The 25,547-nt window shown below is 39.2% G+C and overlaps 1 protein-coding gene and 1 long non-coding RNA gene across 2 annotated transcripts in view; both read right to left on the reverse strand.

Annotated features, from left to right (window-relative positions):
- The window catches only part of LOC126380377 (fibroblast growth factor 5), a 176,507-nt gene extending 157,434 nt beyond the window's left edge, over nucleotides 1–19,073 (reverse strand). Inside the window, exon 1 of the mRNA XM_050029762.1 lies at nucleotides 18,918–19,073. Coding sequence (XP_049885719.1) covers nucleotides 18,918–18,996 — 79 coding nt within the window. The 5' untranslated portion in view covers nucleotides 18,997–19,073. The remainder of the gene's footprint in view (nucleotides 1–18,917) is intronic.
- Nucleotides 19,074–19,184: 111 nt separating this feature from the next.
- Nucleotides 19,185–25,547, reverse strand: part of LOC126380409 (uncharacterized) — a 39,592-nt gene continuing 33,229 nt past the window's right edge. The window contains exon 3 of the long non-coding RNA XR_007568474.1: nucleotides 19,185–19,461. This is a non-coding gene — a long non-coding RNA (uncharacterized LOC126380409). The remainder of the gene's footprint in view (nucleotides 19,462–25,547) is intronic.

A 25,547-nucleotide genomic window follows, 5' to 3' on the forward strand; every position in this document is an offset into this window, starting at 1 on the left:
TATGACTCACAAAATATTGTGCAAATAAATGAGAAAACAAAGTCAATAAACAAACTAAAAAAAAATACCAGTTTAAAACTAAGCTACGACCTCTGAGGTCCTCGAATACAGAAACGAATTGATATTCCAATTAATTTTCTAACGTCTTTTAATAAATTAAGGATAAATCTTTGAATAGATTGATTACAACGCCCCTATCGAAGGATCACATCTCAACGAAATTTCTGTGTTTATAGGGATTGTAAATTCACTTAATTGGTAATTATAGATCGAATTGTAAAAGTAACTATTAGCCGGTTAGTTAAAATGCCAACCAAGTAGGTAAGTATTCGTATCATATTGTAGACAGAAGCGGCAAGATGATTGGACACTTAATGGGTGAATTGCAAAAGCGAAAAAAAAAGTTGTCTTGGCTGAGAACGGTAGTGCAAAGTTCTGCTAAATGATTTTGAATATTTTTTCTGGGTAAAGTAAGTAGTCCTCTACCTTGGCAAAAAAAATCATTCAGTTTCAGCAACTGTAACACGCTGAAAAAATTTTTTAAAGTGTCATTTTATCATTTCGGTAGCTTGTCCGTAACCCATTATCGCTTATAAAATGTCTTGCTCTACAATTATTTTCTATTATTGGGATTTAAATTGATAGAATTTCGTTAAATTATTAAATAATCTAACAACAAAAACTATTTCTGTCTGTTTACCTTCCTTCTCATACATTTGACAGGCAGTTAAATTTTGTCCGAAAAAAAGTTATCATTTCAGAGGACAGTAAGTTTTGGTAGAATAACTCCGTCAACATTGCGTCTATGACACCTCCTTACCTGCCAACACCTCGCATTGGTTCGGCTCGACCGCTAGACGTGAACATACCCGTCACAGCGTGTAATGGTTTCCCGCCAAAAAAAGAAATTTATCATTTCGGTGATAGGGGGACAAAAAAAAATCAGTAAAAAATCATTTCGGTAGCCATTATAACTCATGTTAGATTAGTTCAATTTATTTCATATTGATGTGTTAAATCGGCTGCAAGTACTGTTTTGTTTGAGAAGTGTCGATTTTTCGATAGTTATTTAAATTCACAGTTTATACAAAAATAACCTGTTTTTTATCATCTCGGTGTTATCATTCCGGTGGATTCGATGGACTGAAATGCCAATAACAGTCCATGGGAATGATAAGTAACACTGAAATGATAAAACCGTTAAGTTTTAGAGATCCGTGTGTTAAATTTTAGTTTCGGATTAGGTATTGTTTTAAGGGCCTTTTTAACAGTTTTGTGGAGCTATTTTATTTTTCCTCGAGATGATTTCATGGTTTTCCAAAACCATTTTGGGTGATTGGAAAACGTCATATAACCTTCTGTCAAACTCCTCTTTCTGCTTTTCTCGGTAACCTTGAATACCCAGACTTATCCATTCTTTAGATCCTGGTGGACACTGGCCTGGATAAAATAGTTTACATCAGTGTCTACCGATCGCACAGCGGTAACTCTGAGACAAGCAGGTTATTCACCTACCTCAGTAGGACAGTGGAGTTGGCACGGCGGAGGTATCTCTCAGCGCAACTTGTTCTTCTCCGGGACTCCAACGCCCACCAGCAAGAGTGGTTGTTCCCATTCCAGAAGACCAACCATGCTGGCAAAGAGGCGCAAGCTTTTGCCACGTGTGGCAAAATCTCTCACATCTGGTGAATTGCGTTACAAAGATACCTGACGTTGCTAACTATAGCGCCAACTGCTTGGACTTTTTGCTGATAACTGATCCGGACCAATATCAATCTCTATCAGTGACTTCCCCCTTGGGAACATCCGACCATTGTCTGGTGAGATATGTGTCTGTCTATTCCTCACCTGATTCTAGCCCCAGAGGATCGAGGCAAATATGGTGACACACGCTAGCAGATTGTAATGAGATGCGGCACTTCTTTGCAAACCTATCCTTGGCGTGAGGTTTGCTTTTCTTCAGAAGACTCGACGAGCTGCGGAGATGCCATATTAGTTGTCAGGCAATGGAATACTCTATCCCATTTTCTGACATATCATCTGACGATAAGGCTCGCTCATGGTACATCGCGGAGTATGCTAGTGCAGAAGCTCTAATATGCCTCCTAACATACGGGCTCTGCAAAATTCCCTGAATACCGCTGCAAAGTCTTGCAAGAAGACAATGCGCAGGGCACGTTTCGACAATATTGGCCAAATTGATGCCAAACTGACTGAGCTGGTAGTAAAACCTTTTAGCCGCTAGTCAAATCGGTCGAAGCAAACTTCTGCCGTATAAAAATGCTTCGCACTCTAGACGTGAATAAGGTCAGTAGTCCTGATGATATCCCAGCAATAGTACTGCGGAACTGTGCACCTGAATAGTCTCCTACTGACACGCCTCTACCTGCTCTCTCTGGGTTCAGGACAATTCCCGAAACCATGGAACCTTGCCAATGTGCAGTGTATGCCCAAAAAAGGCACTCGTACCAACCCTGCTAACTACCGCCCCATCTCGGCACAACCGCCGCTAATCCTGAACAACCGCCTCCTGGCGTACCTTGAAGCCAACAATTTACTCAGAGATAGGTCAACTGATGTTCTTCTTGTGTATGCTACACGCTTATGGAGTGAGGCAATCTAGAATCAAGGCGAGGATCTTGTTATGTCCCTTGATATATTCAGGATCCCTTCTAGCCTATGTAATTGGATAGATAGGGATAGATTGATTCGGGTAGTAGTTGATGGGTGCTTGTCTGATCTACATGCTATTAATGCCGGACTCCCTCAGGGATCTGTTCTCTCCGCCACGTTTTTTCTATCAATGATTATTTATAAGCATTATTTAGGCATGCAGACGATAGCACAGTGACGGAGAGATACATGTCCAATGCACGCGTAAGCACCAGAGATGATAGTGCCCTCAGAGAGGATCTTGTGAATCGTGTGAAACTGCCCCTTAAGTCCGTCTCAGACTGGGGTGACAACAAGTAGATTGGACTCAACGCTTCCATGACCCAGGCGTGTCTGTTCACCGCAAAACGGAGTCCTTTCCTCCTGGCTGGGACTTTCCGGAGTGAATTACCAACCATCTCGAGCTCTTGGGTATGGATATAACTTCCAACTCGTTATAATCTAGGAGACTTCAAGACTAGGGGGAATAGGCATTTGCTAGGTAAGTGTGATTTACCCTAGACCACATCGTCATTTACCATCAGGTGAGATTGTGGTCCTACGTGAACCTATATTATTTAAAAAAAATGTAGGTAAGTAATAAAGAAGCAATGACAATAGCCACAAAAAAGACATATTGACAATAAGCATCATCCCCCTAGCATTATACCGATTTTTCACAGGGTCCGCTTACCTAACTTGAAGATTTGACAGGTCCAGTATTTTACAGAAGCGACTGCCTGTCTCACCTTCCAACCCACGAAGGGGAAACCAGCCCAATACACATTAGGTCACATACCTCCGAAAATGGAATTTTCGGGAATGTGGGTTTCCTCACGATGTTTTTCTTCACCGCTGAGCATGTGACAATCATTTCTGATCTAAACATGAATTACCTTACCACCCACCCATTAGCTACCACGGCTCCACATATTGACAACAACTAAATGCATTTTTTATTGCTCGATGAAAGAAACGAACAACAATCTATTACTATTAGTAAATAGTATTAAACTATTTTTTATTTAGCAAGTATTGAACTATTTATCTAAGAATGTATAAATCGATCTCCACCAACCCGCAGTGGAGCAGCGTGATGGAGTATGCTCCATACCCTCCCCCCCCCTACCCCGGTTAATTGAGAGTAGGCCTGTGCCCAGCAGTGGGACATATATAGGCTATTTATGTATAAATCGAACTTCACTTTGTACGGAACCCTAACTAAGCAGCACAATTTTTCTTGACTGTATCATTTCCGTGGGTTAATTTCATTTCAGTGGACTCATTATCATTTCAGTGTACATTTATATCATTTCGGTGTATATTTATATCATTTCAGTGGGTACTTATCATTTCAGTGGACTCATAAAAATTCAATTTTAAATATCTCAGTAAGTTTCGATCGTATTTGATGCCCACTCACGCACATAATTCAAAATAGGTTAAAGTTTTATTTGTCGTCAAATATGTGAAGAAAAGTATTAAAATAAAAAATCTCACCGAAATGATAAAAAAATGAGACTTGTTGAAATTCACCCTAATAAGACACGACGGATTTATTAAAAACATCATAGAAGGGAAGCTACAGCGAAATAGAAGAAGGGGAACACCAAGAAGAGCTTACATGGAACAGATTAAAGAGAAGGTGAACGTCGTGTTTATAAGAAAGTGAAAGAATTGGCCTTTGATAGACAAGAATGAACAGACTACACCGACAGGAGCGTGGCTCTTGGGTTAATCATGACGATTGTGAATAAAATAACAACATCGATACGATATCCAATTCCAATAGCCGAAATCCCTTTACTTATAACGAAAATTTTAACCACCAATGTACTAATTTATTTGAACACTTTATGATCCCTAGTTTGGTTACGGTATTTCAGGCTGATTATTTGCTTAGGGGCACGTTATAGTAGTCATTACGTGAGCCACGTCTGGGGCCTTTGGGTCAATAGTAACCCTGACACCAGTTTGATGAGGCTGATCATTAAACTAACAACCCACACTAGAGAAGAAGATTTGATGGTTTTTAATAGAGATCAAGAACTACCAGCATTATACAGGATGTTAGTGACATCGTAACGAAAACTTTGAGGGATGATTTTGACCATGATTCTGAGTTGATATCAAGTGGAATTTTCCGTCGCAAAAGTATCGAACTGTAAGAAAAAAAACACTGTAATTGTCATCAATTTTCCGAAATACTGAGAGGGATGATTCAGCTCATTATTCTGAATTAATATCAAGTGGAATTTTCCATCTTAAAAAAACTAAAAAAATAATGAATTTTGCGACAGAAAATTCCACTTAATATTAACTTAGAAACATGGTCTCAATCATCCCTTTAGGTATTCGTTACGATGTCACTAACACCCTGTATATTGAAAAGTAGGCAAAAACCTCATCATACCATAATCAAGGGAAGAAAATATAAGAGCCTGATAAATCTCAGCTTCTGCCATCAGACCATAGCGCACAAACACATTATCGCCCGGAGCATGCAAATCGGCTAAACGAATTCCTAATACACTTAAACTATACTTTATGGGTGCGCAGACGCAGACGCACCGACAAAGGGCTCAGTGTTTCGATCCAGACTTAGTAAGCTGAAGCTTGAAATCATAGCTACTACAATGATACTGCTCATATAACATTACAATACTACAAAAAACACAATATAGTAAGTTTATATTCGCAAATAGAAGGCGGACTATTATAAGTATCTTAATATAAAATGCTATTATTAATAGGTACCTAATTATGTACATTAGGTAGTGGGTAGGCACGCTACAAGGTGGACCGACGATCTGGTGAAGGTAGCGGGAAGCCGCTGGATGAGGGCAGCGCAGGACCGATCGTCGTGGAGATCCTTGGGGAAGGCCTATGCCCAGCAGTGGGCTACGGCTGATGATGATGATGATGTACATTAAGTTACTTTACCAAATCAGGCGCACTGTCAGCAAGTATTTTTTTAAATAAAAATATAAGGTACTATTTACTTGTGTCTTGGTACTATTTTATTGCAGCTTCTTTTCCCCGGCTACACAGGTTGTGAGAGAAGCTGCAGTAGTTTTAAGGGGATGAGTGAGACGTGCTTTATGTAAAAATTGACGAAATTCAAAGTGTAACTATGTTACCTGCTGAATAAAGATAGTTTTAATAGAGCGAAGGTGGCGTTTCTGCAACTGCATACCAACATTGGTATGATCTTTATCATTATTTCCATAACTCTGTCAACTTGAAATCTTGCTTAATACACTGCTCGCTTTGAATCTTCGATCATTAAGTGATTTCTGGTTGTTGCCGTCCACGTGACTTGAAGACATAAGCAGATGAATACTCACTATGGTAGTCGTAAAACACAATGTTCATTCGTGGGAGAATTCCGTAACGAGTTCCGAAGTTCTTGACAAGTAACAAGACAATCAAAGCAGGTTACGCCACAGCAAATATGCTTTTAAGGGTCATTCAATAAACTTGAAGGCACAATGCGAAGTGTCCATTTCCACTAACTCAATTACAAGGTCGGGGTAACAATACCAAAAGGGGCGAAAAAAATACAACCGCACTGGATTCGTTTCTTTTCCGTAAATATTACTACGAGTTTGCGCACTCGACTCGAACGCAATCCCAACAGGAAATATTGTCAAATACTTTTTACTTGTCATCGGATTCTTGTGCGTACTCCAATCTAGGACACGTCTCCTCGCTTACGAAACGCGAGTTCTTTACACTAATTACTTACCCTTATTTATAGAACTTATTCCCCTTTAATTGCTACACGAACTGGCCACAGGAAAAGCTGATACACAAATGAATGATAATGATTAAAGTCCAGTAACTTATAGCCTTCTAAATCATGAAACCACTCAAGAGAGCGTGTACAAGCGGCTGGATAATTCGCACAAGTATTACGTACAACTTATTTATAATGATGGTCTTAGACAGATATTACATTTACTGCTAGTACATTAATTAAACGAGTTGTACTGCCCACTTAATAACAGTAGAAGCCGGGACATTGAACTCGTCATTTTAAAAGTTAAGAAATGAAAGTCATAAAATTAGCCAACAACAGGCAGAACTGTAGTCCACGGAAAATATCCAGTGTCAAGGGCAGAGTTTGCTAATTCTGCATCTCTTCAGAAATGGAATCAAATGCAATCAATGGAATGGCTCAGACAAGTGAATAACGTGAAAGAGAAAACATTTCAAAAGGATGAGACAAGTTTTACACACATTCGTGAAAAATCCTTGAGTAATTTCCCCATGGTAGTAATTTTAAACTCCGAACTTTCTAGAACGGTGACAGCTTCATTGACAGTGACATCGACTTTGATACAGTTTTTACTCGCCATTATTATTTTCCGCGTGGGCGCGCTGCGGTGGCAAAAAGTTGATTAGAATGCGATCGAGAATCGTTGGTAGTGCGTGGAATAATTTTTTCGCCCCACAATTTGGCGGTACATCATTTTCGGTAAGTGACTCCGGAGTCCGGCCGACACGGCGACCGGACCAGTTTGCACGAGTCGATGCACCTGGGCTAATAAGGGCCAAAGATTAAGCATCCACAGACTTGACATTCCAGTTCTGAACGGTACACTCTGATTTCGGAATCGTCGGAATTTATAATTTCTCATATTAGGCACTTATTTAGCGACCGATACATTCACTTTTATAGCAAAAGTTTTTAGAACCTTAACCTTCAAGTGTTGAGGTAGAAAATCAATTGAAACACTAACCCTGCTCACTTGACTATTTACCAAAATGCATTCTAAAGGAATTTCGAGAAAATCGAGTGAAAGTGAACATTTTCTTTTAAGTACCGCAACCTGAGACGGTCGTTCGTTGGTTTATCGTTTCTGAGAGTTATTTAAATAAGAAAATCAGGGTCTTTGGAGCTGGTTTAGCAGTAGGTAGTCCTTGCCGGTCAGTAAGGATTAAGTTCAGTTGGTCAAGTCAGTATGACTATATACTTTAAAGCACGCGAAAAATCTTGACTAAGTTTGCGAACATTTTTGCTGAATATCCTCCACCAGCATTGGGGTATGTTACAAAATATAATTATTCGAAAGTGAGCTTAAAAGTGAGAGTTAGAAGCCGTGGTAGCCCAGTTGGAAGAACGCTTGCCTCTCACTTTGAGGTCACAGGTTCGAATCCAGCACATGCCTAATCCAATGATTGTCGAATTTGTTTCCGAATTCATGTTTGGATCATAAATGATTATCACGTGCTCAGCGATGAACGAAATCATCGTGAGGTAACCCACATTCCCGAGAAATGCATTTTCGGAGGTATGTGACCTAACCTGTATTGGGCTGATTATCCCTTCGCGGGTTGGAAGGTCAGACAGACAGTCGCTTCTGTAAAAACTGGATTTGTCAAATCTTTAGTTTAGGTAAGCGGACCCTGTGAAAAGCGGAATAATGCTAGGGGGATGATTCGAAAGTGAGCATTTGAACGATTAAGAGATATGAATAATTTATTGAGCTTAACTTATCATAATGTTCGACTTCAAACTAGTTCTACTGATATTAAAAGCATACGATATTGTAGGAGTAGGGGCTCCTGTAGTCTTAGGTGGTTTATGCATAGAGTCAGTAATAAATCTCAAGTTATTGGAAGCCGTGACTTTGTATCATCACATCACGCTAGAAAATAAAATTATGTACACAACAGGGGGGTTAAAATGGCTACATCGAAGCAATTCATCTAAAAAAGCAATGTTGCAATTTGACAATTGCGCATATAAAAGTAAGTGCGCAATGCAAACAAATATCAAATTGCAATATTGCTTTCTAAGATTAATTGCTTCAATGCGGCCATTTTAAACCCCCTGACATAATATTCATCATTAAAATCAAACTTCTTATCGTGTCGATAGCAAAGTAAATAGTGTCGGCCCAAAACTTGGCAACAAGTATGGCGCTATCTGCAGCGCTCATCAGATCCTCCTGCGTGCAGGTGTTCGGGCACGCAGGACACGATGTAAGATGTTCCATCATTAGGGGAACAGTGCCGCACTTACACTTTAAATCCGAGTTATCCGAGAAACCCCCACCTGAACAAATTGTATAACTTCCCCACCTGGGTCCCAAGTCTATTTAGAGACTTGCCTTAGTTTACCTGGAAAATCAAACTTACACATACTTAATCGTTATTTTCGTTTATTCTCTATCACGCGTTGGCCTCTGCTCAGCAGTGGGACACGATAGACTAGAAAAAAAAGTCTCTATCTAATCTATCCATACAAAACAATAAAAAACTCGTAAATGTAGCTGAAGTTTATTTCGTGTGTGTGTATGTGTGTGTGGGAGTGTGTGTGTGCGAGAGAGATTGAGTGAGGGTGAGTGGCGTGCGTGTGTATCTTTCTGTCTGTATGCGTGTGTGAGTCTTTGCGCGTGTCTACACGCGGCAGTAAAGTAAATAAAATTGCAACAATAAATCAATCATTTATGATTTGCGACGATCATTCAACCCAAATACAAAGTAGCGATAACCGATAACCTACTACAAATATAGTATGCGTTATTCAATTATGACGACAATCTGATTAAAGTGCGCGCCAGCCAAAATAACACAGCAATCGCAAAAACTCCATATTAATGTAAAGACACTTCTTAATTTTCATTAACATAAGATTTCTTATCGCATGAAGTTTTAGGTTCAAAAAGCAAATAACAGCTGGCGAGCTTCCTATTTCAATACGTAATCTGTAGGTAAAAAATGTGACTTTTGACATTACAATCTTAATTATGTTTCTATCGACGCTAAGTTACTAGAAATCATAAAAATTTAAGAGACCACCCAAAATATTTGAATAAGTAATTATGAGAATGAAAAACCAGAGATAAAAATATTCAAATAAAAATAGTGGGTAAGCTTTAGCGCAAGTAGTAAGTGGGGCTATGTTTTAGCGCATAGGAAACGTGAGGAATATTAATTCAATCGAGTTGCGACAGAAAGACGGACAGATAAAGGTATCCTTCTAACCAACAACAACAACATAAACAGCCTATATACGTCCCACTGCTGGGCACAGGCCTTCCCTCAATCAACCGGAGAGGGAATCCTTCTAACCATTTTGGTACAATTTAAAATATAAGTAAAGCAATACTTTTCGATCCTTAATCTTTGACCAACCCCGCAGCAATACGATACATAGTGACATTCACAATGTCAGAACACGTTAAATCTATAATTAGGCGAAATAAACTTAATGACAACTGATTTGTACATGATTTTAATGATATTTACAACACGATAATTATTACGCACCAATGCACTGAGGAAGTGTAGGTAGGTTTTGAATTCAGTGAACCACTTGTAGCGAAACTAGGCAGGGTTGCCAGACGCAAATTTTGTATTATATTCCTACAAAAATATCCGATACTATTTAAGAAAATTTTCCCCCGATATTCTTTTTTGAAGTAAATATGACAGATATTAAGATTTTCACGTTACCATATGGACCGAAGTCGTCAAATATCACATATCAATATTTAAAAAAACATTTTTCGTAATATCTATCTCCCTAGCCTTACCCCGTTTTTACAGGGTCCGTTTACCTAAAGATTTGACAGGTCCGGTTTTTTATAGAAGCCTTGTCTAACCTACTATCCCGCGAAGAGAAAACCAGCCCAATATGGGAACATTCTTCATAAGTACTAAATTAATTAGAAGAATTGTAAATCAAAAAACGAAACCACAAAAAAATACACACTAAGTACAACAAGTCAGTATTTCCAGAAACGGACGAAAACTGTCGAAGTACTTTATTTCTCACTTAACCTCTCAGTATCTCAAGCAATTATTGGCCGAATTCTGTCGAAACCCCCCTTTCTTGCCACACCAATTAAAATTAATCACCCGACTGATGAACACTTCCTCTTACAAGGAAGCTCTGAAGAACATAACAGGTGTAAATTGCTATATTAAAACTGAGAGGAGCGATCAATCTGTCTGTCATCGATGCGCGAGCGCAGGACCCCATGCATTATGGATGCGTCGTTTAGTAAAATTTGTGCTTTGATTGGATCGCTGGTTATTACGGCATTCGCTATCAATGTAGTTTTTAAATAGTTCAGTAAAGCACGTTTAAATCAGTCAATACTTTGTGTTACTCCTGTAACCTCAAATATGACATAACATAACGTAAGGATATGACTATATCCTAATTGGGGTAGCCAGAGGTACTAGAGCAATTAAGTTCCAACACCTCACCAAACCTTCTGTTGGACCAACGTGATAGGTGATGAGCCGTATCGCCATTTATAATGGTCGAGCCAACTGTGTTAGTGAACCTCAAATATTTCAACTACTTACTTAATAATTAACTGCGAATGTTAAATCGAAACTAGTCCATTGAATACGACAGTCTCTCACTAGCCGTTTCTAATTTTTATCTACAATGAAACATCTATAACTACTTAATAAAAATAAAATAAAAATCAAAAATCACGTGAAAAGTTTCGAGGATTCGAAAGACAAAATCGAACATTGACTGAAAAATCTTCCGCATCCTTAAATATTTTTTACAAAGACAACACTCAGACCTTTTCGCGTAAGACTAACTTAGGTCACATTTTCTACTATCAAAAACCTTACAACACCAATATGGCAGTACAAGCGGGAGGCTTCTTAATTCCAGACCCGTTTGTCCAGTAGCGGCGTTACCGAATGAAGACTTCGCACATAAACCCGCGTTTATGAGAACATAATTACTGCCTTGATCGACTTGACTTATGCCACCAAATTACTCAGGCGTCGCTGACCCGACCGCAAAGCCGTTTATCATTCGTCTCTCTTTCAACCCGGTAGTACTTTATGCTGTTAGCATCTTGATGACTACGTTTTGGACGTATAATAGGGAATTATTTAAGTACCTATTCCTATTATATTGTTTAAGTATTTAAGGCCTCCATGGCCCAGTGGTTAAGCGCTGGGCTCACGATCCGGAGGCCCCGGGTTAGAATCCCGGTGGGGAAATATCACAACAATCACTTTGTGATACCTAGTTTGGTTAGGACATTACAGGCTGATCACCTGATTGTTCGAAAGTAAGATGATCCGTGCTTCGGAAGGCACGTTAAGCCGTTGGTCCCGGTTACTACTTACTGATGTAAAGCAGTAGTCTTTACATGAGTCATGTCAGGGCCCTTTGGCGGATCAACAATAACCCTGACACCAGGGTTGATGAGTTTGGTATTCCACCTCACAACCCACACGATAGGAAGAAGAAGAAGATTTAAGTAATTACAGATCCAAAAACTATCATTTTCCAATATAGATAACTAGACTTGTATGACCTTCGTGGTCCAGCAGTTGAGCTGATGTTCACTTGTGAATTATGACCCGTAGCTTGGTTAAGAAATTGCTGACCAATCACTCTATAGTGAGATAATCTGTGATTCGGATCGGATGACACGTCAAGCAGTCGGCTAATATTTACTTAAGTAAGTATGTAGTCGTTACATGAACCATGTCAGGGGCATCGGGCGGCTTAACAGTAACCGTGACACCTGGCTTGATGGTGTCGGCCTCAAACCGACACGAGAGAAAAAGAAGAACTTGTATAATTATTGACAAGAGCTGAGACTCGCTAAGAACAAAAATCTTTAAAATGTTCTCATACTCGGATTGACCCGACCAGTCCAGCAGGCATTTTAGAAGTCAGCTAAATATTAAAAACAAAACGTGGAAGCGTGAAACTTTGTAGCCGAGTATTGTTCAACCCACGCTTCTGATACCAGTCCAGCACTCCAGGCAATCATGGGCCATCTCCGACGATGACGGATTTATTGACTGAGCCGTACACATAAATCCTTTGATGGCTCTTGGAGATATTTTGCATAAAGTCGCGATATCTCTGACCCTGATGGCTGATAGCCTACCGAAGTCAGTACTTCAGCAATTGTTTGACCAAATTGGCATATCTAGTATTTCCAGGGGTGTGGTCAAATTATTGATTAAATCAAATAACTGTCAACGTCTCTAAGACCAACATTCTGGGACAGACAGATTGTTTTAAAATGTAGTATAGACATGGATTGCCAACCTATAAGTACGTATGTAGTAGAAATTGACTGAGATGATGAATTACTGACTGGAATTTTCACACTATGTCACTACTAGAAATATTTCAGAGACTTTATTGTTCTTCTTCTTCTTTTGAGAAATCTGGGTTAATGATCCGCCTTAAGACAATTACCATCAAATTCTATGTACTTACACAGTTGATAAAAATAACGTTCAAAATTATTTCATGTCTTTACACGTGTTAGACAGACCTGAAAGCGTACACTTCTTCTTCTTATCGTGTGGATTGTAAGGTGGAATACCAGCCTCATCAACCCTGGCGTCAGGGTTATTATTGAGCCGCCAAAGGCCCCTGACATGACTCATGTAACGACTAATACTTACATCAGTAAGTAGCAAACGGGGCCAAGCCAGCGGCTTAACGTGCCTTCCGAAGAACGGACCGTCTTACTTTCGGACAATCTGGTGATCAGCCTGTAATGTCCTAACCAAACTAGGGATCACAAGGTGATTTTCGTGATATGTCCCCACCCAACATACACTTGAAATATAACTTCTTGTAAATGAAGTCAATGTCTTCGTTGCGTACTTATAGTAGAAAATAACTTGTGAATTAAAAAAATAATAATTTAACCTACAGTTCTTAATAAAGTTTTTATAGGCATCATAAACAAATTGAGTTGCGGAAATATTTTTTTCTTCAAACTAATTTCGTCCTTGATGAATACATAAGTAAGTAAACATACTTACATGGACTAATTTATGAATAATGCTAGACAGGATACAGAAATGATGATGCAAATGCAGGAAAATATCTAAACTCTAAATACAATAAAGATAATCTTTGAACAATTAAAACACATAATAACGGGTTCTTACCCGGGCCGGATTAGTGTCGAAATATCGGGAGTCTCATATTCTTGATTTAAATACGGTAAGAACCCGTTATTATGTGTCTTAATTATGATAATAACCGAGTGAACTTAAAACAATGTATAATCTTTGAATATGCTAAATTACTTAAAACATTGTTTAAAAAAGGAAAATAATCGTCACCAAAAACTCGTCACGACTCAATTTTGCGGAGACTGCAGCCTTAAATTCCCCGAACTCCAAATACAATAAAAAAATATCTGAATATTATCTTAAACTCAAATATAAAGAGTTTCACGAACTTGCGTTTAAATACCTAAAAAGCCTAGTGAGTCACTACACCTATCAAACGTGTTTTTAATACACTGATAATGCAGCAGACAAGATTATGTGATTTGGAAATATTTTATCTACAATCTTTACAATGTACAAAGTTCTATCGATTCATACGTAATCGTTGTCGAAGTGGGTGAGAGCCCGGTCAGCGCTCCCCATTTGTCCGGCCAAATAGTTGCCAACTGCGCAAATCTAAAATAACGACACTTGATTATTTAGCACTGTCTATCCCACTACTTTTTTATTAAATTCATTTCCTATACCTAAAGGTTGCCTGGAAGAGATTTCTACTAAGCAATACGGCCGCCTGTTGTATTAGCTATCTAATTATAATATTGTATTTTTAATATTTGTTTTAAGTGCAATAGTTCTTTTTTTTTGGTTTGCGTATGAAATTTGTATGACGTCATTTTATAGGCAGTAAATATGTTGAGAACTACTTCGTAATACGAATTCTTCCAATAAACTTAAACTTGTAATTGGACACAGTCGCAAATATTTTTGGTACTTTTGTCTTAAGTTAAAGTTATTATGACGTTGATGTCGATTCGGGCGAGAAGAATTTAATTTTACTTTAGTTTGACAGTTCTTAAGTACTTAGTTAGCAACTATTTAGTAATCTGTGGCTATAGGTCTTTTTGGACCCGTTATTATTATTATTGCGTATGGCAGACAAATAAATAAAATATCCTGCGTGGTACAAATATCCAGCTTAAGCTCCCTTAACCAAGTCTCTGCTGCATCCGTCACACAATACAGCTCGGCTATACCACCTGGGAACTGGTGCAGAGGGCACTCGTTCACTATGTGAGATACGGTTTGATCCGGGTGACCACATTCACAGTATGGCGACTCCTTAAAGACCCATTTAAGTATATAAGTGATCGTTTGACTTTCCATGGTTGGTCCTACACCGGTTCAGTCGTGTACCCGTATTAATACTAAACTTATATTAGTCTTGTAAGCCCGAGTCGGATTCTTTAAATATTGAATAAGTACTGATTATTTATTTACTATATTAAGTAAAGACAGTCGCAAAATCATATCTGAATGTACCTAAGTATACTTTTAAAGTTATTAATTATTTAGTTTTTTTAGTTAAGTAATGGTGCTAATTCCTGTAAATACCATCTAATTTTATTTTAAGTTATATCTGTCATTTTCTTATCCGCCGAAAAGGAAAGGGACGGGTAATCGACAAGCATAAAATTTATGGAACACACGTCAATTTTAAGCACAAATCTAAACCAACCGTCTAAAAATTTTACATCCATCAATAACCCGACACAGTTAAGTAGACAGCACGTCAAACGGATTGCATACCAGGGACGTACCTTTTGATTCGCCCGGGTTATTCATTCATTTACTCATTCTTCCTAAAATTAAGAGCTGTGAATCATCCGTCCCTTTCCTTTTCGACGGATATGAAAATGACGGATATAACTTAAAATAAAATTAGGCGGTGTCTGCAGGAATCGGGGCCAATATTAAATGAACTTATAATTAGTTACTTACACTTATCAATAAGTTGTATACTATCGTAACGATGTATATCGTAGTAACTTTTAGTGAGTCAAATAAATAAAGATCGAATACCGCCTTGTAAAATAAGAGTTACGTTCAACCGCCATCATTTCTAATAAACGTTTAATTATGACGTATATTGAAAACTGGAGAGTCTTAGTCGGTAGGCACGCAATCAAAATTGAGTTTTTATTCCTCTTTAACTCGAGGTCGGCTAAAGACATATTTTATGAGCAAGGCGGTCACTTTTTGCGAAAGATAATTTTGACGGCCCGGTTATTATAGGTATAGTATATCGTGGTGGAAGCTTTCATTCCGAACCCATTCAGGTGCCTTGTATTAGGGTTAAAAAGACTTCGAATAAAACCTGATTGAATCTTAATCTGACAAACTGTATATGATAATAATTTGGTGACGTATTCCAGTAAGTTTATTTTTTTAAACAAACCAATCTGAGGCCGTAGCCAAATTGCAAACGATTACGAAAAACGATGGTTTATTTTATTTTTTATTTTGACGTGACTTATTGTAGATTTGCCGCAGATGGCATTAACTACTTGGCCGGACAAATGGGGAGCGCTGAAGGCTCTCACCCGGTACAACGTTTAAGACAACCGGCCTGAGGGAGCCCAGTTGGGCGCGAACCTCGACTCAGGGCGTCGTCTGAGAGGAAAAATATTTGAAAGAATTAATCGACCCTAGTGGGTCGATAGCGATAAGCGCTGAATGAGGGAGATCGTCGACCACGCCGGCGGGGTCGGTATCGGGGTCCTGGAGTGTTTGGTGTCGCGAGCTGATTGGCTGCCTCTATGGCTAGAGTAATCGGGTCGTCGGGAGAAAAACGATAGTGTGGGTGATAAAAATATATGACATTCTTCTTCTATCGTTTTGGTGTCACGGTTATTATGCGATTGATTTGTTACCTTATGTCACTGTATGTCTATTCCATATTTTTTTATCACTGTCACGGTCGCTTTTCGAAATCGTTTGCAACTTGGCTAACCCACAAGCTAGTTTTGTTTATTTTGAAAAAAGAACCATTGTCACCCGAATACGTATTAAATATTACGCACCAGAATATAGAGGTGGTTCCGGGAGAGAGCCTTCAGCGCTCCCCGTTTGTCCGGCCAAGTAGTTAATGCCATCTGCGGCAAATCTACAATAAGTCACGTCAAAAAAGAAGAGGTGGTATATAATTTCATACCAAACTGAAAATTCTGAGAGCACGTACGATTCAGAAAAATCCTGATGTGCTTTCAGCTTAAGTAGTGTTTCTGGCAACTTGATTGCCATTTCAGTGAACTCATAATCATAAGATGATATGTTTTATGACGTTGGTTCCCATTAACATTCAGAGTCGCAAAACTTAGGTCATTCCGAGTTATTAAGTATTTCGTTTAACCATAACCGTCGGACCACCTCGCTTGTGCCTGGGGCAGCCAAATCTTCCCATTGAGTCATTATTACAATTTTACTTAACAGATTCCAAGGGTATTATTCACCGAATATGTTATTACGACCTAGATTAAGTTACTTGTCTAAACCTGTCACCCACTACGAGATATAACTTATAGCTATAAGTATAGAATAAATAAACAGTTACGTTTAAGAATAAATGCTTCACATTAATTGTTTATTAGTACAACTCGATAACAAAAAATGAAGTAGGTACTTATATCTAAAGAACAAGATTAATTTACCTTATTCAATATTTCGAGAATCTAAACATCTCCTGTTCTTGTAGTGTCTACTAGACAAGCGACCGAACGCAGCGCAGAAGACACCATATTACTCGTAAGACAATGAAATCCGTAAAAACATAAGTCGGCGCGCGCGCAGCCCTTACGTTTACAGACTGAAGTGACTCCAGTCAGACAGAAAATTATACAGTGGTTTTATTGACTTTAGGGTAAAGTGACTCCCATCGGGGGTGAGGTAAGTTAAGGCATACGAATTGGTGCAGGGCGGAGACTGGCCGTTCTATAGGTATGTAGTATTATTTTTTTGAGGAGCTCGGTGGCGCAGCGGTAAACGCGCTCGGTCTGCGATTGTTGAAGTTAAGCAACATTCGCAATGGCCGGTCATAGGATGGGTGACAACAAAAAAAAGTTTTCATCTCGAGCTCCTCCGTGCTTCGGAAGGCACGTTAAGCCGTTGGTCCCGGTTGCATTAGCAGTCGTTAATAACCACCAATCCGCACTGGGCCCGCGTGGTGGTTTAAGGCCCGATCTCCCTATCCATCCATAGGGAAGGTCCGTGCCCCTGCAGTGGGGACGTTAATGGGCTGGTGATGATGATTATTTTTTTATTCTATAGGTACTTTAGTTCATTTTGTTTTATATATACTTTGCTTATGTATATTCCACAAGGCCTTGTCATTACTTGACAGTAAGATAAATCGTCTTTTATATCACAAGTGTAGTATGATAAAAATACTGTGTCTTATTATATGTAGAATTTGAAATGTGAAGCTGCGTACCTACCACTTACGTTTTCGGGCGATGTTGATGACTCTAGTCCAATTATTAAAATAAATAGTTACTCCAAAATATAAGGCGTCATTTGGTTCTTCGAAATAAATGGATGACAACATTTTACAAAGAAAAACAGCAAAATTCCCGAATTCGCAATATGCATAGGTATCGTCATTCCGGACATACCGATGAGTTTTCGTACACTTCTTTTTTTTTCAAACATTAAATTTATTAGTCGCACAGCATTTCACTCGCATTTAGCATTCAATTCGCAAGAGCATCATTGATACGAAACAAGAAACTTAAAAATAATCACCTATATTCATAAACGTAAATTTCAACAAATAAAATATAGCTTGCTACCAGAATGGTTTTGTGGATGCTCACCTTAATCCAACTACCTATTATGTAGCTATTATCGAGCTATTTAAACGTCTATAAAAGATGCAATCATGCTGTCTCTATCGAACTTTTCTAATAAAAAATAGACGTGAGATTATAATTTATGTCATTGAAGTTAGCGCTGAACACGTTTAGTGGCAAGCCGGGTGCTCGGTAGAGCATTAGCCAAGTTCTCCAACACTAAAGCATGATATTTATGTATGGGATGTGATGACGTATTGTACTTTCTTCGTGAGAATCATAAATTCGTAGATAAATCACATTCACAATCACAGAATAACTAAATATTCTTTGAAAAAAAAAAATTACGTCTAATGAATAATAATTTAGGAGAACTTGGCGCTGTTTTCAAGGATGCGCTACCAGAAGGATATAAATAACACAGCAATATAGAAGTCTAGGCTGCGTCTGGTTACAATAATTTACAAGATAAAAAAAGAGATTAGCTCGCGACCGAAGTCTATTATTATTTCGTACAGTTTTGCTTGTTTGTTATTATCTCTAACCGCTGTGTTAACGTAGTAATTATCGAAAACACAAGTCTTTCTCAGACGTGTGGCAAAAAGTGTTGAAATAGATAATGGTAAGTGGATATAATGTAAGTTGTGTACTTACTGTAAACGCTGTTGCCGTCTGTGGTGCCGTTGACGGTGCCGTCGGGCATGAGTTGCAGGTAGCGGTTCTTGAGGAACATCTGTATGGTGCGCGAGGTGCCGGTGATGTGGCTGAGGTTGGCGGAGCGCTGCGCGCGCGGCTCGGGCGCAGGCGCGGGCGCGGGCGCGGGCGCCGCGGCGCACGAGGCCAGCGCCAGCGCCGCCAGGAGCAGCCGCAGCGGGCGCGTGCGCGGAGGCATGGTGCGCCGCGCCCATGGCAGCCGCCCGGGCGCCGTCACTGCACAACACCCTCTCGCATACCCCGCACCAGACCCTGCTCTACACCACTCAATTACCAGTCAATCTCCAACCGACACGCAGCGAATGGCGCCCGACGTGGGACTCTTAACTATGGTAATCAGTTCGCAACATTCGATGATTCAACATACTCATTACGTACATGTTTAAGGAATCAGCATTGCACAATTTGGGGTCGTATTTGCAACACCGTCTCGGTTTACGCGAAGCCGCAAACGAGTCGGGGTTTGCGGACGCGTTCACACGATCTGTAACAAATAATGGTTTTGTGTTAATAATAGCTACGCTACAAAATGTTGGTGGAAACCGATATGTCTGAAAACAGGCGCCAGGGTTTACGACCGTCGAGGACATAGTTGGTCTCGAATAGCTGTAGTGAGCTCACACAAAGTAATACCCGTGGTCGAATATTTTGAATATTTGAGAGGATTTTATAGAAATACCTTAGGTCAATAAAGGTAAATAAAGAAATATCATAATGTAATAAACAGTGGTATAGGAGCGCACGCTACAAACGCTTACGAAGGGCTATTTAACATTGTTAACAAGAATTCGTGTGTGAACACATCAGTGGGTACTCACAGCTGAGTTCGACCGCATCTCGTCGTTGCCATGACAAATGTTACCAGAAACTTGAATTTTCAACCATTAACATTTTAAGCACCGGTTATTAGAACTTTGATAAGACATACTTGAAATGGAAATAATGTTGGTTACACATTCATTACAGAATAAAATAAAAGTACTAAAGAAAAAAATATATCTAAAAGGAATAATGTTTTTTTTTACCCAACTACAGTGAAGCAAAAAGGAAGGTCATTAGCTTTAAGTTCAATACTGAATGGAGGACGAATAGAATAAAGTTTTGAAATTAAGGAAAACGTGAGCAAATGTAATTTTATTAACCAGTTAGCAATACCGGCGCTACTCAATGTAATTTTTAGGTCATTGACAATTTGTTCCACTTTCAATTTTAAAAGTGTTGTACAAAATCGATTTTCAACCAATCAAACTACTTGTTGCTAAATGCTTTTAAGCATTTGTAGCTCATTTAAAAAGTAAAATAAAGAAAACAAACGCTGGTTTTTTTCGGCCAAACGTTACACCAGGACTGCAACTTAGGTATATTTTCGTTAAGAGTTTTAATGCCGTCACCTAATCAGACTGGTTGGATGGCAATAAAACGAATGCATTATTGCGATTCATTTCATGCTTATCCTAAATACGTGTTTGATGTCGACTCAAACGGATCTTAAGGCGTCCGACAAGCGACAGAAATCGTTCATTAAGAACATTCTTAAGCAAATCTGCAGGATTAAAATGGTAACATCGAAGCATTTCATCTAAGAAAACAATATTGCTATTTGACATTTGTTTACATTGCGCAGTTACTTTTTAAATTACAACTTTGCTTTCTTAGATGAATTGCTTCGATGTGGCCATTTTAACCCCCCTGTTATCATCATTATCATTAAACAAGCGTCACACTAAGCTGTTTTAATGTTTGTCCTGCTCATCAAGTTTCGTATTAATTAATAACTACATTAAAGGAGTAAATAGCTGTACTTTATTGTCAATAGTGACGTGAAGTCAGTCAAAAAATGTATTCTTCTTCTTCTTATCGTGTGGGTTGTGAGGTGGAGTACCAACCTCATCAACCCTGGTGTCAGGATTACTATCGAGCCGCCAAAGGCCCCTGACATGGCTCATGTAACGACTACTTACTTGCATTAGTAAGTAGTAACCGGGACCAACGGCTTAACGAGCCTTCCGAAGCATGGATCATCTTACTTTCGGACAATCTGGTGATCAGCCAGTAATGTGCTAACTAAAATAGGGACCACAAAGAATTTTCTGTGATATGTTCCCACCGGAAATCGAATCCGGGACCTGCGGATCGTGAGCCCAACGCTCAACCATAGGACCACGCAGGTCGTTAGAAAAAATATTAAAACTTTTTAATCAGTAGATAGGATAATATTTACTTAGTTGCAATAAAACTTCTAAAACAAACACCTTACAGTTTTTCGATAAATAGGTATTTAAGTCGTAATTTTTGTAGTGTGTCCAAACAGCCATCTGCATGCCGCCTACTTTATGTTTGCTATCACCAAACTGCCTCTGTTTTATCACAACGTTCATTTATTTACGTATCTTCTCTTAGTAAGCTGACATATAGAATAGTTGAGATAAAAACATATTCCAAGCGATAAATTACATTACACGTTCGTTTTGGGAAATCTAAAATTCAAATGCAACTAAAATCTCGTTTGTAGTGTTACTGCGGAAAATTGTGGTACAACCGCTGCCATAGCAACCAGATTATTTTTTTATTCTTATATTACACGGGAATTATAGAGGAATTATAACAGTTTGTCTGACAGTTGCGTTTCCGTTGTGTCTCAGGAAACTGGTTGCTAGATGATTCATTACGAATTTCGTTTTCATAAATTAACATAATGCTCACGACTATAACCAAGCCTAGTAAGGCCTAGCCTAGTGTAGCGATTCAAGTAAGACTCACTAGGGTCGATTAATCCTTTCAAATATTTCTTCCTCTCACACGACGCCCTGAGCCGAGGTTCGCGCCCAACTGGGCACCCTCAGGCCTGTTATCTTAAACTTTGTACCGGGTCAGCGCTCACCATTTGTCCGGCCAAGTGGTTAATGCCATCTGCGGCAAATCTACAATAAGTCACGTCAAAAAAAACAAGTACCTAATGCAAACACTATTATGTCACCTTATTACAAAAATATTTCTTCTGCTGTACCATAAACTATGGTGTTTTAGTGCAATCAATCATTATTTATTTATTTATTGCGCCGCTACCGCAAATAGAAAGCGTAATAAACAACCTCATTGAAAAAACCTAAGAGGAGCTGGTGAGTGGAAGGGGAGTTATCCTAGTAACGGTTGTTGATTGAATATGATATACAAATAAACACCACGGTGCATTGAAGTCCACTTTGAAGGGCATATCCGTCACAAAATATAGCACCACGTCTGTTAAAGAGGTATACAGGGTGCTAGTGATATCGTAACGAATACTAATCGTAACTAGCGTGTCGGTATCGGGGTTCTGAAGTGTTTGGTGTCTGGGTAGAGTAATCGGGTCGTCGAGATCGTATATTACGTCCTTCTCGTCAACCAGTCTTTCAAAGAGATTTAATCGAAAAAGTTTTGATTCGGACGGGACTTAAACCTCTACAAAGTCGATTTATTTTTCTCTTTGCGAGTTTCCCTAAGCAAGGGTGACGGCTATAAAAATCCAATGTTTTAAAGACCGTTTTACAGGCTGGCTTTCTTCTCAATAAGCATACAATTTCTCCATACAAGTCCTGTTGTACTCAGGTCAAGGTTTCGGCGCTTGTAGTAGAATAATATTGATATTTATCACGTCAACCATTTAAACATAATTTGCATAAACTACTCGCAACCAATCAATTATATACGGTGTGTTGGTCACTGACGTCCTCGTGACGACGATTTTGGTTCACACAACTTATACGTGTGAATGAAGATATTTGAAACGTACGAAGTATAAGTAGACGGCTCACCGCAGATAGGTCTTAATTTTTTTTTTGACCTGACTTATTGTAGATTTGCCGCAGATGGCATTAACTACACCGGACAAATGGGGAGCGCTGAAGGCTCTCACCCGGTACAACGTTTAAGACAACAGGCCTGAGGGTGCCCTGTTGGGCGCGAACCTCGGCTCAGGGCGTCGTCTGAGAGGAAGAATATTTGAAAGGATTAATCGACCCTAGTGGGTCGATAGCGATAAGCGCTGAATGAGGAAAACCGTCGACCACGTCGGCGGGGTCGGTATCGGGGAATAGGTCTTCATCAACGTGATAATTTTGGTCTAAAATAGCTTAGATGAAAATTCTGCTCATGGGCCAAGTTGCAAATGAAGACAATCGACAGTGACAGTGATAGAAATATATGGAATTGACATGTCACAAAGTGATTTTTGTGATATATATATTCCTTATTATTCCTATCTTCTTCTTATCGTGTGGATTGTGAGGTGGAATACCAGTTACATCAACCCTGGTGTCAGGATTATTATTGAGCCGCCAAAGACATGAAAGACATGACTCATGTAACGACTACATACTTACATCAGTAAGTAGTAACCGGGACCCGGGTCCAACGGCTTTAGGGTGCCTGCTGTAGTACGGATCATCTTACTTTCGGACAATCAGGTGATCAGCCTGTAATGTCCTAAACAAACTTGGGATCACAAAGTGATTTTTGTAACATGTCCCCACAGGGATCCGAACCCGGGGCCTCCGGATCGTGAGCCCAACGCTCAACTACTGGACCACAGAGGCCGTTATATATTATTCCTATTGTATCCACACTCAATAATACATAAATACCTTTTCAATTTTGATTTCGATCAAAAATTAATGGGTAAGTAATTATTTTATCAACCAATATCTAAAATAGTCGACGACTCCATAATAACCATGGTGTTATGGTTGTAGGAAATGAGACAACATTTTTAATTACAGTCACAGTTAATTAAGCTCTAAGTCGAAAATCATAACGAGCAGGTTCTGATGTAACGTAGCATAAATTAATGTACAGCTATTTACCAGTGTCATCATATAAAGAATCGTCGCGTCGAGTTTTTATTATGCTTTGTGGCCAGCAACGCGCCGTTCCCGTGAATATTCCCAAAATGGGAAAGTTCCCTTTGTAAAAACTCTCTAATAGTAAAGACTCTTAGGTACTGCTTCTTTTTTCAATTGTTCTTTCCTGTTCTCTAGTCCTGTCCGCGTAAAGGTTAGGTTACAAAGATCTTTTGTGCTATTTTTTGCTTAGTTTGGGAACATTCCGCGTACGGCACAGCACTGTTTGTGACATAACCGAAATGGGCATAGTGAAGTCACCCGTAACTTGTAATTGTCAAAATATAATTTTACAATGAAAAAATAATTGATGGCTAGGGCCGCCATGTGTACGGTGACATCATGATCTGTAATGAAAAAATAATTTCTAATGAAAAAACTAACAGCGTCGCCGACTAATTTGTCACAAGATGACATGACTTGTTAATATTAATACGGGCTATATGACACCTGTTCTCGCAAGTTATTTACCCTGCTAATTGAATTAATTAGAGTAAGTAGTTAAAGTCATTGAAAAACTCAGAGAATCCTTAAAAATCCTAGTGCTGAAAGCCTTCACCTTCTAAAATGTGATAAATTTCGTCGGTCAATTTGCATCTGGGCGGCCCAAGAGACCTGGCGACGTTCGGTTGACTGAGAGTTAAAAACTCTCGGCATGTCATGGGAGCAAGCTACAGAGGCTGCAAAAGATCGCGAGGAGTAGAAATCTGTTATTCGAACCCTACATCCCAACAGAGGATAAAAGGATTAGAGGAAGAAGAAGAAGAATTTTCATCAGGTATTCCGTCAGACAGGCAGTCGCTTCTGTAAAAAACCGGAACTGTCAAATCTTCAGGTTAGGTAAGCGGACCCTATGAGAAAAGAAATAATAATGCTAGGGGGATGAATTTGCATGTGATGGTATTAGGAATTGAGGAGCTTGGTGGCGCAACGGTAAACGCGCTCGGTCTGCGATTGTTGAAGTTAAGCAACTTTCGCAAAGGCCGGTCATAGGATGGGTGACCACAAAAAAAAAGTTTTCATCTCGAGCTCCTCCGTACTTCGGAAGGCACGTTAAGCCGTTGGTCCCGACTGCATTAGTAGTCGTTAATAACCATCAATCCGCACTGGGCCCGCGTGATGGTTTGATGGTTGAGGCCCGATCTTCCTATCTATCCATAGGGAAGGCCCGTGCCCCAGCAGTGGGGACGTTAATGGGCTGATGATGATGGTATTAGGAATGCGAATATATCTAGCCTCATTTATATGAGGCGTAACCGTCACTGTGGTTTTGTGGTCCACCGGCTTGCTTCTCAATCTGTGGGCGCCGGTTTGAACCCCGGTACCGGACTGCACCAATGAGTTTAGTAGACCTTCCAACCGGCGAAGGGAAAAGCGTTTGATCTAAATATCTAACAACAATTATTTTTATACATGGGTCTACATATGCCTTTGCCATTACAATATATTTTTGATAAAATATGTAATTATCACGTTAAATCTGTAAATTTTTTTATGGAACGTAGCCTGGAAGGTCCCTCTATGCAAATAAATGCACACTATAGAATCAGAATCAGAATCAGAATCATTTATTCAACGTAATTATCATGGATAAACTTGTTAAAGGTCAATGTAACATTTTTGAATTTACGTCATTTCGCAAGGTGTTATGGCTGAGGAGAAGAAATGACAAGAAACTGCAAAAGCAACACAT

This window comes from Pectinophora gossypiella, chromosome Z (genome assembly GCF_024362695.1).
Source record: "Pectinophora gossypiella chromosome Z, ilPecGoss1.1, whole genome shotgun sequence".
In the NCBI taxonomy this organism is placed as follows: domain Eukaryota; kingdom Metazoa; phylum Arthropoda; class Insecta; order Lepidoptera; family Gelechiidae; genus Pectinophora; species Pectinophora gossypiella.